The 14,895-nt window shown below is 37.5% G+C and overlaps 1 protein-coding gene and 2 long non-coding RNA genes across 3 annotated transcripts; 1 reads left to right on the forward strand and 2 right to left on the reverse strand.

The window, feature by feature from the left end:
* The first annotated feature begins 1,474 nt into the window (after positions 1 to 1,474).
* LOC148848462 (putative ABC transporter C family member 15) lies at positions 1,475 to 13,572 on the forward strand. Its single transcript, XM_088952646.1, has 11 exons — positions 1,475 to 1,747; positions 4,145 to 6,498; positions 6,932 to 7,018; positions 7,106 to 7,759; positions 9,394 to 9,558; positions 9,686 to 9,980; positions 10,595 to 10,809; positions 11,570 to 11,875; positions 12,666 to 12,729; positions 12,812 to 13,051; positions 13,211 to 13,572. The coding sequence occupies exons 1-11, from the start codon at positions 1,741 to 1,743 to the stop codon at positions 13,351 to 13,353; spliced, it is 4,530 nt and encodes a 1,509-aa protein (XP_088808772.1). The 5' UTR covers positions 1,475 to 1,740; the 3' UTR covers positions 13,354 to 13,572.
* Positions 3,809 to 7,444, reverse strand: LOC148848463 (uncharacterized). The gene is made up of 2 exons (XR_016101501.1): positions 6,424 to 7,444; positions 3,809 to 6,344 (listed from the first exon to the last, which is right to left on the reverse strand). It is a non-coding gene; the product is annotated as an uncharacterized LOC148848463 (long non-coding RNA).
* On the reverse strand, positions 9,550 to 14,865 carry LOC148848464 (uncharacterized). Its single transcript, XR_016101500.1, has 2 exons — positions 14,623 to 14,865; positions 9,550 to 10,122 (listed from the first exon to the last, which is right to left on the reverse strand). It is a non-coding gene; the product is annotated as an uncharacterized LOC148848464 (long non-coding RNA).
* Between the last annotated feature and the right edge of the window lie 30 nt (positions 14,866 to 14,895).

Below are 14,895 nucleotides of genomic sequence, written 5' to 3' on the forward strand. Positions count from 1 at the left end.
AGAATAGAGAAAAAGAGAATTGAATACAATGAAGATGCTCCTAATTGGACAAGAGGTCTACTTTGTAACCACCCAGTCCTGGAGCATATTTGTAAGGTTTTTATGTGATCAATGAAACTATTGTTCGTTGTGCCAAAAAAAAGAGGGTTGTATAACTCATTTCTTCTGCTAAAAAAAAATAAAAAAAGATTAGGACAACCTGGGTCAACAGTTCAACCATTTGAGTTGAATGGTTTAGATGGTTTGACTAGATTAGGGCAAATGTTTATGTGGTTGTCTTTCTTTTCTGAGGAGAGGCTGAGACATAGATGGTTGTCAGCTAAGAAAGAAGAAAGAAAGAAAACAAAAAAGGAAGGAGAGAAAGGAAAAAAGAAAAAAAGAAAGAGAGAAAAGAAAGAAAGGAATGAGGGAAGGACGAGGAGCATTTTGTGTTCACCGTCAGTGACAGCAATGGTGGCGATGGCCTAAACGATTCCTGAGCCAAACGGTCTAACTGTCATGGTAAACCACGGTTGGAAAACACTACTATTTATTCATTAAACAAAGACTCGGTTTATACAAAAAGAGACTGGTTTTGCTGGGTGGGTCAATTGGACTATTGGACAGCAAAAGCCTAAAATCCCCCATGAATCTTCCTCGTGGCTGCATGGGTGGGCTGCCTACTAAGCTCCCACTAAAAACCCCAAACATGTAAATAGTTATTGCTTTTGTTATGTTGTGGTTAATTATTGTTAAGATGAAGCTAGTGGCGACTGAAAAGTGTTGGGTTGGGTGTTGCCTTCGACCCCAAGAAAACAAAATTAACTAATAATTTAGAAAAGAGAATCTCTCCTTCTGTTTGATAATCAATTAATTAATGTAACATCGATATGGAAAAGTTCAACAATTTCTGCAAAATATTCTATCCCTTGCGAGGAGTGATGAAATTTCCACTGAAACTAACCAGTCGTCGTCGTCGACGTCGTCATACAAATGACGAAAACAATTATACATATAAAACTAAGCTCCATCCCATCGTCGATACTTCCTAAATAGAGCCAGCCAGCGAGCCACACATTATTATAAGCAATTAACAACAAAAATAAAGCGCATGGGTGCTAGGCATAAATAGATATATAATTGGAGAGAGTCCTCCATTCTTTGAATTCTAAGTTCCGTGCCCCAATATATTGCTTATAGAATATTAGACTGAAGCGAACTTGGTATATCATGTATTCTAATAAAACAAATATCTGTTAGTTGAGTTCTTTCTTTGATACAACAATAGGTAGATAACATAGTTGCATGCACAAAGTAAGCACACAAAGTCAGTGTGCTGACAGTAGTAAACCACCTCCCATGCACCCATCCATTCAATGACTAGTTCAAACACACTTACAAGAGAAGATCTCACGGTTTATTCACTACTCATTATAGTAATGATACATCTCTCTCACTTGGCCATAAACAAATACATACAAATGCTCACCAACCTGAGTTCAAACAACTAGAGAGAAGACCCTTCAACAGAAGAAGAAGAATTAAATGGTATCCTTCTCAAACCCAACTACACCACAATGATATAAACTTGGCCTATACTGAATACTGTAAGTCTGAAACAATCTTCAGTTCTTCACCTCTCTCTCACTCTCTCTCAAACTGTATGGATTATCATTTGCCAAGAAAACCTTCTGGGGTTTTGATAGGATAGGCACGCCATCCTTATTACTGATCGAAACCAAAAGGACTTCGAATTACAGTATGCAAGGTAAGCTCTGACTGGTCTTAGGATAATCATTTCTGCATAAAAATGAAAAACATTTTTATCTTGATTTCAGGGAGATCAATTTAAATTTGTTTAGTTTGTTATGTTACAACTGATAAAAGTTGCAATTTCTGATGCTAAACATCTAAAGCTTATAGAAGAAATAGATACTACACTTTAGAAAGAAGACATATTTTCTACTTGTATATATGATGTATCTGAAGGAAAAAATCCTGCTCATCAAGGGTATAATTCAGCAAGTACTCAAAGTGGTGTAGAAACCGAGAGTATTGCTGCTTATATGAAGTAGTCTTCTTCCAAGTCTTCAGACTGGTAATTCTGGAAACTGGAAAATAAAGGAATATGAGTAAGGAAAATGAACCAGAAATTTGCACATTTCAGCTGCCAGATTGAGAGATCTTTCTAGTTCTATGCAATATAATTATTATTGAATAGTTAGATGAATGTTCTACACATCTCTTAAGGATTCATATTTCTGATCTTCTAGGGCTACATTTAGTTTGATAGAAAATAAGAGAGCAGAAAGTTGAAGGAAATTTCTTGAGAAATTTCAAAAAATTAGTTAAGAAACTTTCCCTCAACCTTCTATTTCTCTTTTATTTTCTGTCAATCCAAACATAAATTAGTTGTATGCAAGCTATATGCACATGCTATATTCAAATTTTCAAATGGACATCTTTGGTATATGGCCAAGTAATTGATTACTTCATATATAGTAGTAGGGATACCCAGATGGGAGCTATTAACTTTATTTCATTTAGAGTTCCATGGATGAAACATTTAACCTAAACAGTAAAGAAGAAACCCGACTCGTCAAGAACTGTAATATGATCATTACAAAATGTATGGGTTCTTAGAAAATCACGTTTCTAGTGGCAGTTCCCAGTAGAAAAATCTTAAAAGCTTAAGACAGGCCTAGAACTACAATTAATACACGAGTGGTGTACTATTTCAATTTCCAGTTATTTAATAGCTCTTGGAATTGTACAAGAATTTGAAGAGTGATTTTATTTAAAACATTCATGTGCTAAATGATATTTAACCTCTGAAGGAATTACAGTAGTGGCAGAAGATCTTGAGAAAGTTCATTCACTGGTTCCGGAAAGTTGCTACTTTACAATGTTTAGTTGAACATAAAATGGATGTGGAAGAAACATTTTCCAAAAAAGGAGTTTTAATTGTAGGAAAGTTGGTCCTCTCAATTTCTAGCTTGCAACACTTGTCTATGTCTCAACTAGACCTGTTCATAGGCTGGGTAGTTCGACAGCTTATAGGCTTGGACATCCAAGCCTGACCCAATAATATTTTATATTATAATATATATAATATTTTTTGTTTATTCTTCTTCTCTTTTCTCAAGCCATATTGAGTTCGTTCTTATAGTATTTTTAGGTTTTGAGCTTGTTTTAAATACAAGCAAATCAGTTTCGTTGTTGAGTAAAAAAACAAAAATCTTCTTGCACAATTTCTAGGCCGAGCTCAGGCCCGGGCTTGAATGTGTTCTGTTAATAAAGAGGCAGAGCGTAGCCCGAAGCTAGCCCAGCTCAGCCCATGAACAGTCCACTCCCAACTAATTCCAAGTTAAAACAAATACCGGGAAAACTATAAGGTTGTGTTTGGTTTGAAAGAAAATGTAGGAAAAGGAAGGGATTCCATACCTTTTTTTTCAACCAAACACAGCTTCACTATAATTCATTTTCCTCATTTGACGTACAATTAAACAGAGCCCTAGTCAAACACCCTAATGAGAGCTTAATGAAAAAGTACAGACAGGCCCAATGCAGATTTCTGATCTCCACTGCAGATCTATAAACATTCAAAATGTCAAACACCCCCACTCTATACACCAATGCCCGCCCATGAATTGGCATCAATTCCGAGTTGGCACCAATCCCAACTGTACTTTAGGCCTAAAAATTCTGACCCTGGGCTGAACTCTCATTCTCCCTAACCATAATCCGTTTCCCTATTGAGCATCATTTTCCAAGAAAATAATTCATTGTTTTTTTTTTTTTTTTGAAAGTGCAAACAGAACCCTAGTCAAACAGCCTAACGGGAGTCCGATTTATATTGATACTCTATTTCATAAGAGATGCCTACAGCCGGAACCGTACAAGCTCCAACTTTGGGATCTTCCATGAGGGATTTCTTATTTCTTATAACAGATAGAACAAGATTCTAACTGAAAAAAGGAAAATTCTCAATCAATTTCCCCCATTAAGTCTTCACCTGTTGTGAAATTCTTAACTCAAAAGCCTAAAATAGGGAAAGAAACATAAATCCCTACATGCTATAACTGTCAATAACAAAAACAGTACACGAATTTCATTTCTCAAGTCATTTGCTAATCCACTTGTACCATTTCTTGATGTGTATCAGATCCCGAGCTTCTTCAATATATAAAAGCATGGCATCACCTGAGATCACCATGTTTCTGGGAGGAAATCAGCATAGCTCTCCAACTGGGGTTCATTGGAAGCATATTAGTCCATTTCCTATGGAAAAAGTTCACTCTGTCACGCACAAGGAGATCAAACAGCAAAGAAGATGACTTCACAAGTCAACTTCAGATTGGTGTAAAACTTGGCCTCTCCTACAAAGCAAGCATTGGTTGCTCCAGTTTGCTATTAGTAAGCCATTGCCTCTTGCTTCTGATGCTACTGAATGGAAATGGAACCCATTGCAGATTTACAAACTTAGTCCTTCTGGGAGAAATCATGCAAGTGGTATCATGGTCAACGGCATTAGTTGTGGTATTCAATACACAGAAAGCAAGATCCATGATGCTTCCCTGGAATGTAAGAATCTGGTGGATTTATAGCTTCTCGCACTCCATTATCTGCACTGCTCTTGATATATATTACATTCTTAGGAACCATGGGTCTCCTGGAATCGGAGACTACATTGCCTTCCTTGATCTCCCAGCCTCCACCTGCCTGTTAGGGATATCGATCAGAGGGACCGCAGGCATCTCAATTTTTGAAACTGGCATTACAAACCCACTTCTCAATGTTAAAACTGAAAAGCATGCAGAAGAAAATAGGGAATCTCCATATGGAAAAGCTACACCTCTCCAACGTATCACCTTCTCATGGCTCAATCCACTGTTTGAAGTCGGGAACAAGAGACCCCTTGAACAAGAAGAGATCCCTGACATAGATATCAGAGACTCGGCCGGATTCCTCTCCTGCTTGTTCAATGACAGTCTAAATTGTGTCAAAAATATGGATGCTACAACAAACCCATCTATATACAAAGCAATCTTTCTATTTATCTGGAAAAAAGCAGCAACCAATGCATTGTTTGCAATGATTGGTGCTGTAGCATCATGTATCGGGCCATACTTGATTGACGACCTTGTGAAGTTCCTGAGTGGAAAGAAGCAGCAACACAGCTTGAGTGGGTACCTTCTTGCATTAGCCTTTCTGAGTTCCAAAGTCATCGAGACAGTGGCTCAGAGACAATGGATCTTTGGGGCCTACCAGCTAGGCCTTCGCCTGAGAGTGGCTCTGATATCCCAAATTTATAAAAAGGGTCTGTATCTATCAAGTGAATCCCGCCAAAGCCATGCCAGTGGAGAGATCATCAACTATATGAGTGTTGATCTCCAACGTATTGTGGACGTCATGTATTTAATGAACATAATCTGGATATTGCCCATACAAATTTCCCTGGCAATTTACATTTTAAGCAACAACCTGGGTCTTCTTGGCTCTCTGGCGGCATTAGCAGCAATGGTGATTATATTAGCCATTAACATACCCAATACAATGATCCAAAGGAGGTTACAGTCAAAGATGATGAAGGCCAAGGACAGCAGAATGAAAGCCACAGCTGAGGTTCTTCGAAATATGAGGACTCTGAAACTTCAAGCCTGGGAAACTCGATTCCTTCACAATCTTGAAAGCTTGAGAAAGATCGAGTACATATTGATATGGAAAGCACGCAGTTCAGCAGCAATCTCATCTTTTCTCTTCTGGGGATCCCCTTCCTTCATCTCAATAATGGCCTTTGGGACATGTATACCAATGGGGATCCCATTCACAGCTGGGAAAGTTTTATCTGCGCTGGCAACCTTCCGGATGTTACAGTACCCATTGTTCAATTTATCCGATTTGTTATCAGCAGCTGCACAAGCCAAAGTTTCAATCGACAGAGTCACTTCGTACCTCCAGCAAGGTGAAGTTCAAATGGATGCAGTCTTGTTTGCTCCAAAAGATGATTCAGAGTTCGATATCGAGATTAGCGCTGGAAAGTTCAGCTGGAATCCAGAGTCAAGAATCCCAACTCTTGACGGAATAGAGTTGAAAGTGAAGGGAGGGATGAAAGTAGCAATCTGTGGAACTGTAGGATCTGGGAAATCTAGTCTTCTCTCAAGCATACTTGGAGATATAATGAAGTTGTCAGGAACAGTGAAGATCAGTGGGACAAAGGCTTACGTTCCTCAGTCTCCATGGATATTGACAGGAACGGTCAGAGAGAATATCCTTTTTGGAAATCCATTTGACAGTGTCAGGTATGACAGAACAGTTAAAGCTTGTGCTTTGATGAAGGATTTCCAGCTCTTTCCCTGTGGTGACTTAACAGAAATCGGAGAAAGAGGTATAAATATGAGTGGTGGCCAGAAGCAAAGAATACAAATTGCACGTGCAGCCTACCAGGATGCTGACATATATCTTCTTGATGACCCTTTCAGTGCTGTGGATGCTCATACAGGTACTCAACTCTTTCAGGTAAGTCCTAATTGAACTGTTACAGTCGCTGAACAGTAGATTCTGATTCAATTGGTGTAGAGATTTCTTAACAAAATTACATTCAACTCAAACAACAAAGTTCTCAAAAAAAAATGTAACAAATCCTTCAAATTTCAAGAATACCTGGGCATATAAAAATGCATGGAAATGACGTGGGAAAACCTATTTTGGGGAGCCATGCAAGTTCAACAAGTCAATCTGTAGCCATGTCTAAAGCCTGGGTAACATAGTTCATAAATATCTAACCAATCATACGCTTATAAATGGGGTTCAAAGATGATTTCCTTGTAATCCAAAGACGAGTCTTCAAATCTTGATTTTGATTTAGAAAGATGCCAACTATTCTCCTGATTTCATTAACAAATTCAGATCAGACAAGAGCTTACCATTGAGCTTTGCCTATCCCATGCAGGAATGCCTGATGGGGATCCTCAAAGAAAAGACAATACTTTATGTCACCCACCAAGTCGAGTTTCTACCTGCAGCAGACCTCATTCTGGTATACAAGAGGCACCATAACTTCCCATCCATTTTCTAGCTTTAATGAAAAAAGTGTTAGATCAGAAATTAATAGAGTCTTTAACAGGTTCTGCAAGCTGGAAGGATCACACAAGCTGGAACTTTTGATGAACTTCTAAGACAGAATACAGGATTTGATGCATTAGTAGGTGCACACAACCAAGCTCTGGAATCAATCTTCACAGTCCAAAAGTCAAGTAGAACATCTGAAAAACCTCTATCCGATGGTGAAGCTGATACAGAATCCACAATAAATCCAGAGCTTCAGCTAAGTGGTAAGCATGATCCTAGACATAACCTTTCAAATGACATAACCAGAAAAGGAGGAAGACTGACACAGGATGAAGAGAGAGAGAAAGGAAGCATTCGGAAAGAAGTTTACTGGTCTTATTTGACCACAGTGTGGGCAGGGGCCTTTGTCCCACTCATAATCTTGGCACAGTTGCTCTTCCTAGTACTACAGATAGCAAGTAATTATTGGATAACATGGGCTTCCCCTCTTACATCTGGGACTGAGCCAGCTATGGAGATAACCTTTCTATTTTTTGGGTATATACTTCTCTCTGTCGGCAGTTCAGTTTTTGCATTCGTTCGAGCCATGCTAGTAACAACCGCCGGCCTTCTAATATCACAGAAACTTTTCATCAACATGCTACATAGTGTACTCCGGGCTCCAATGGCTTTCTTTGATTCAACCTCAACTGGGAGAATCCTGAATCGGGTTGGTAACATACAATAACTTATGTCTGGATGCTATGATACCCAGATACAGATACAAGGCATTGGATACAAAAGTTATGATAAAACATACAAGTATCCAACATGATAGAGCACCCATGTACAGGTATCAGGGTATCAGGATGGATGCATTTGAAGACACCAAATGAAAAGTATATAAATGCCTTTGTTTCAGCAATTATATAAGTCTGAGAGCTTTCAATGAAGCAAACTTAACGAAACGAGAACAGTTTGTCTGAGAGATTCCTTTTCTTTCTTTATTTAAAGAAAATATAAAAGCAACACCAAAGAATTGGAGAATCAGGTAATAGTATTCAGGCAAAAATTGGGCAAAAACAGAACTCCTATAAAAAGCAAACAAGAAAAGACAAATTTTAAGTTCCCAGCAATCCAAAAGACCATAGAAAAAAACATCAAACAAACAATCAGTGAGCCTGGAATTCAAAAACTAAAACATACACAATTAACGACCAACAACAAAGACATCTAAAAAAGGAGCTTCCCCCACACAAAGCCCCAAATACACATAACCAAAACCACATCCCCACCTCCCAAACTCCTATGCACTTATTTCTTAGCAGCTCTACCTCGTAAGAACCTCCCCCTCCCCGTGCTAACTCTACCTACCACGCCTGCCCTTCACTTGTTCAACTATAAATATTCTTCACTCTTTTGAAATGAAGAAATGAATGAAGTTACAAAGATATTATTAAATCTTGAATTCCAAAATGCACCCACATCTAGGAGTGATTCCTAAACCTCTAAAGTGATTTTTGAGAAACCCTATAGACACTCCAGGACTATCTCCATTACCTTTTGTTCTCTCTTGATTTTCTATTTCAACCTTTGAAATTTGAAAGCCATCAGGCATCAACAGACTAGAAGTAGCAACCAATTTACTCATTGAGTAGCAGTGCATTGATTTATAGTAAGATTTTAATTCTTCTCATACAAAGCCATAGTTTCTTGTTGCTTCGTCTTAGAGAGAAAGAAAATTCCCCTAGAAACTGCACCTCATAAAAACCCTAGTTTCAGGTGGTAAACTCCCACTGAACCTTTTAGCTTCCTTAAATTTGATCCCCCAATACTCATCTTGAGTCACTTTGAAGAATTCCTCCTATTTCTATAGTTCTAGAAGTTCGACTTTCTTTCTCTAAAAATTTTGGCATAACAAAGAAATTTACCCTATTTTTTCTTCTAAAACAATCCAGTAAACCTCTAACCTAAACTAACATTTATTACTCTTCCCTAACCTAGTGCACTTTCCCAACCCAAACACCCTCTTTTCATCCGGTTTCCATTGAAAGTTTCTTACATGTTACAGTAACCGACCCATGTCACACTTGTACAACAAAATTCTCCCAACCATCCATAGACACCACTTCCTCCATTCCACCAACCCCTCCCTCTAATAACAGAAAGACCATCCCTAAACTTATCCCCTGAACTCTAACAGTTGGAACAGATAGCAAGTCTGCCTATGAAGAAAATGAGGTAGCAACTGCAATGATGCATATGAATGTGTGGTGTGGCATATGGTTCAGAGACTTAGAAGGTGGATAGCATGAGAATCAAGAAGTTCCAGGTACTAAATAATTTTGTATATATTAATTGCAGGTATCTGAAGACCAAAGTGTTCTTGACATAGAAATGGCAGGCAGATTAGGTTGGTGTGTTTTCACATTTATACAGGTTCTAGGGACTATTATCGTCATGTCACAGGTAGCATGGCAAGTATTTGTAATCTTCATTCCAGTGACTGCAATCTGCATATGGTACCAAGTAAGACACTTCAACTGTCATAGTTTTATCCCTATAGTTTTATTTATAAGGGCATCTTTACAATTTAGGTTTGTAGGTCAACATCAATAGTACACAACATGAATCTAAATATATGTGATCACTGCAGCAATACTATACATCAATTGCAAGAGAATTGACCCGGTTAACAGGGATTCAAACAGCTCCAATTCTCCACCATTTTGTAGAGTCACTTTCGGGAGCTGCAGCAATCCGTGCCTTCAACCAAGAAAACCGCTTTACTGAGAGAAATCTCATCCTCATTGACAATTACTCACGGCCATGGTTTCATAACATGTCAGCAACAGAGTGGATTTCTTTCAGATTGAACATACTGTCCAATTTTGTGTTTGCATTCTCAGTGGTCTTTCTTGTGAGCCTCCCTCATGGAATTATTAACCCAAGTGAGAATCATGAGCATGCATTTTCACAAGATGCTTATCAGCAGGTAGACCGTAAAGATGGACCACAAATGGCACACCAGTGGACATAACAAATATGTAGGGCTTTCAGATTCATCCATCACTTGTCCCCCAAAAAAATCTCCTGCATAAAGGATAAACAATTAGATGTGTGTAATCAACTAATAAAAAATATTGTTACAGTATATTTCCTAGGTTGGATCCAACATATGGTTGGTGCCAGTCACTCACTTGCAGGCAAGATTCAAAGTATCAATATGATAAACCCCATATCAGGCGTATCGTATTGTATCTTTAGGTTTCCAATACACCTATTTAAACGTGTTTGGAGGAAACCAAAGTTTTTATTGTTTAAACAATATAAAAATATGTATAAAGCTGAAATTTTGAAAAAAAAAAATCTAAAAAACAATAAAAAGCATGTGGTAATAAGTATCAATACACCCCTGCCGGTGTGCCATTTGTATTAACAACCTACATCCTTATGGTCTCCCCAGTAAAGAAATTTAATTTTCCATTCTGCATATAACTAAGAGCAGATCTTTTTACATGAGAAGATCTACAAGGAGCTTATTTGGAATTCTATATCTTTACAGGAATTGCAGGATTGGCAGTAACATATGGTTTGAATCTTAACACACAGCTAGCCAATATGGTGTCCACAATATGCAATGCAGGAAATAAAATGATCTCAGTAGAAAGAATTCTACAATATTCAAACATTGCTAGTGAAGCCCCCTTGGTAGTTGAAGATTATAAGCCACCAAATAACTGGCCACATGTTGGAAAAATTTGCATCATTAATTTGCAGGTAAGACCTCTAACATGTAATCTTCTGTAATAACCAAACCAAACATAATTGGCTGAGCATTCATGAGGCATCTTATTGGATGTATGAAAAAAATCCATCTCAACACATGAGGGCATGCCCTCTCATCTCACTCAACAAGAGGGAGAGTGAGGGAGAGACTTCAAGTACCTCTTCCAAGGAGATGAATGTTAGTGAATTCCAAATTCCACAAGGAGATGAATACGAGACCACAGAAAAATCATTCATGGATAAGTTGTAAAGGCAAGGTTGACCACCGATTACAACACAACTTTTTTCATAAATAGGGCACTCCCTTTTAATTAACAGAAAAAATAAGTGCAACAACACCTTGGTCAAATAAAGCATGATAACCTTACAGGGGTGTTATTATCTTTCACTACCTTCAGCTAGGAGTGCTCCTTTCATCAGAAATAGCGGGTGCTCCAACAACAGGCTAAAAGAAACATGATTAAAAAGTGGATCATGATTCATTGGGTACATCAAGATGAAAGTAGGATGTATTCCCATATCAATCATTGGTTTATTGCCATCTTGACAAATGCTCCCCTTGATAGTTGGTACAGAATTCCTCAATAATTGTCCAAGTTCATGTTGCTTGTACATAATTTCATGTTAGTTGTACATAATTTCATGTTAGTTGTATATGACAGCCTAATTTCATGTTAGTTGTACACAATTTCTAATCTTTATATAAGCAAACATCTCAGATTTACTTACAATATATTTCTTGTTTTCATAGATCCGATATGCAGAGCATCTTCCATCTGTCTTAAAAAATATTAGCTGCGCAATTCCAGGAGGGAAAAAGGTCGGTGTTGTGGGACGAACAGGCAGCGGGAAATCAACTCTAATACAGGCGATATTCCGTATTGTGGAACCCAGAGAGGGAAGTATTGAAATTGATGATATAAACATCTGCAAGATAGGCCTTCATGACCTGAGATCCAGACTTAGCATCATTCCGCAGGACCCAACAATGTTTGAGGGGACAGTAAGAGGAAACATGGACCCACTAGAGCAATATTCTGACAGTGAAATATGGGAGGTGGTTACTTCTGTCTAACGAGTTCTAGATTAAAAGATGCAAAATACAGCTCAATTCCATTATGTGGGTTTCGGATTGGGGTGTATATGATTCCCAAAATTATGTTGGCCCTGGCATGAGTTGCTAAGGATATGATTTACAAGATACTCTTTAGAAACTTGTCGGGTAGCAGAGGTATTTATGGGTAAACGCATGTTAGTTTTCCCATGGCTTGTCAGGTTGAAAAGTTGAAATATCTGCTTCCACTTGACAAATCATCATATACACCCTATACGGAACTTATTTTTGATCCATCACCTTATAGGACACAGTTTAGTTTCTCTTCATGGAATACCTCAGGTAGGATGGAAGGTACATAGAATCTTCCTTGCTCTACCCTCCTGTGTGTGTTGCACACATCCAAATGGAACCCATTATTCATTTGTCCCATCAAGCATGTCTTTTAGGTCAAAAGTTGACTCAGTTAGTTATCTACATCATTACCTTTTTTCCTAGAAGCTTCATCTCATTGCTTGACTTTCAAAAAGAATTGAACTGAAGCTCAGGATCAACATTTGAGTTGAACCACAGAGAAAAAAAAATTCCTTGGTCAAACTTGCTGATACTAGTTCCAGGCCCCTTTGGATGCAAGCCACACATGCAATGAAAATGTGTTTCTTCCATCCTAAACCGTCAGACATTAGTATTGCTCTTACATATTCACTTCCTGTCATTATAAATAACATTAAACTTACACTGGACAGAATCCAAAGCGCAGAAAGCTCTTATGATCTTCATTGATTATTTTCAGGCTATGGATAAATGTCAACTTGGTGACTTAGTGCGTGCAAGGGAAGAAAAGTTGGATTCAACAGGTGAGCTTAATGAATATGAACTGAAATCCACAGCGAAGTGTTTTGGATTCTCATATTTGAATTACTTGCTTGTCTATTACAGTGGTTGAGAATGGAGAAAACTGGAGTCTGGGCCAGAGGCAACTATTCTGTCTTGGAAGAGCCTTATTAAAGAGAACCAGAATTCTTATTCTAGATGAAGCCACAGCCTCCGTTGATTCTGCAACTGATGGTGTGATACAGAAGATCGTAAGTCAGGAGTTCAAAAATTGTACTGTTGTTACCATAGCTCACAGAATTCACACAGTTATAGACAGTGATCTAGTTCTGGTTCTCAGTGAAGGTAAAGTTCTTTTCTATTGTTAAAGGTAGAATTGAAGTTACTTCTAAATATTAAAAAGGAAAAGGGAAAAAAAAAAGATAACAGAGCTAAGCATGCAATTACATTTTCTTACTGGTTTAGTACAAGGAACTAAAATTGTCGTGTTGTGATTTTGAACAGGAAGGATTGTGGAGTACAACACCCCAGCTAAGCTACTGGAAAGAGAGGATTCATTCTTCTCAAAGCTTATTAAGGAACACTCTTTGAGATCACAAGACTTCAACAGCTTAACAAAATTAAAGAATGAACATTGCATTTTATAATATCTGTGAAGCATAGAACTTTTTATATTATTCCAAAATCAAGATTATATGCTACAAAACAATATTGAGAACTACAACAACCTAGAACAAATGAAGAATAAATTATTCCTCATACTGATTAGGGAACAGAACTGAGTGCCCTGGGATGGAGAAATATATCTATCCGTTTTATCCTCTTCCAGACAAAAATAGAGCAATAGGTTATTATGCTTGTTTCTATTTCGGCTTGAGCACTTATAATTCCGTCATTTCATTTATCCAGAACATATCCATTGTTAGTAGTCTATTAGATTATTTCTCACCACTCTGATCCATGCCCCCAAAGCAAAGATTCTATAGAAGTTTCATCAATATACAACAAGTTCATAGAAAAACAACAAGAACAACAAAGAAAAAGATCATTTTAAACCATCAAAATATCATTTGATGTTCTACTTATTTATAAAAAACAACAATAATAATGTGATTGATCATTTTCAAAAATAACAACAAAACTTATTCAGTATGGCCAATAGAGATACGGAGTTGCTACTCTCCTTCTGTTCCATCTAGTTGAATGGAACAAGAACAGTTTAAATTCTAAAAAGCTTTCATACAAATAGGAAATTCATAAAGATAATACCTTATCCCCGCATAAATCGGAAAGGGCCAAATTTTCGTAGCCATAAATGGAAGATTCCATCAATGTAATCTATACTTTACCGCACTTTAGTTATACAATTGTAGTACAAACAGAACTCAAACAAGAAAAGAAAAAAAAAAAATCCTAAGCAAACATGGAAAATCCAGCACAGATATTCTAAGCCATGGTTGAAGTCCCATTCTCTTTTTTTTTGGAAATGGAAATCCCATGTTCGAAATTTAAGCCTCCATACCAAACCCAAATCCTTTAAATAGTTTCTTTCCTACCCAAATCAATAAGCATCCTAAGCGATTATTAATACCCACGAATTTCAATGAGAAGAAAATTGCCCTTGTATTATTTTGTAAAACTAAAATATAATAAGGTACAGACTCTAAAACTATTTCCTAGAAGCCCTCCAAATTTTTGGGTTCTAGTCTTCCTTGAATTTCCATTTTCCTTCTAAAAGGTCATTATTTGATCATTTGACTTCTCTTCTAGTCCAAATTCAACTATTCAAGAGAAAGACAAGAAAAAACAATAAATTCATAAATTTCTAATATCTGGATAACATAGAAGCACAAGAAGATATCATCGAGTACAAAAAGAAAAAGAAAAAAAAAAAAAAAAAAACGAAAAGAGAGTACCTCATTTGCAAGGTCTACTGTTTGTCAGCCTCTGTAGTGTATTGACCCAGAAGAAGCATTTCTTTCCTGGCTTTCGTTCGAATGTTCTACCCTCTGCAGAAACGTTTCAACCAATTTTTACGGTCTCAATCAATCGTATTGCACCGCGTTTCCATTCAAAGTTTTTCAATACAAAGCCGGGTAGTAGATCAACCGGCCCTCCATGCCGATTAGGGTGGTGTTTAATGTATGAGGTCTTTGATTAGGGTGGTGTTTGGTATGACTTTCCTTTAT

This window comes from Nelumbo lutea, chromosome 6, assembly GCF_056320005.1.
Source record: "Nelumbo lutea isolate HS-2025 chromosome 6, American lotus-T2T, whole genome shotgun sequence".
NCBI classification, from domain to species: domain Eukaryota; kingdom Viridiplantae; phylum Streptophyta; class Magnoliopsida; order Proteales; family Nelumbonaceae; genus Nelumbo; species Nelumbo lutea.

Excerpts from the sequence above, each read along its gene's own strand:
- LOC148848462 (XM_088952646.1), top strand. Across the intron at positions 7,019-7,105 it reads CTGCAGCAGACCTCATTCTG|GTTCTGCAAGCTGGAAGGAT; the intron begins GTATACAAGAGG and ends AGTCTTTAACAG. Across the intron at positions 7,760-9,393 it reads CTGGGAGAATCCTGAATCGG|GTATCTGAAGACCAAAGTGT; the intron begins GTTGGTAACATA and ends TATTAATTGCAG.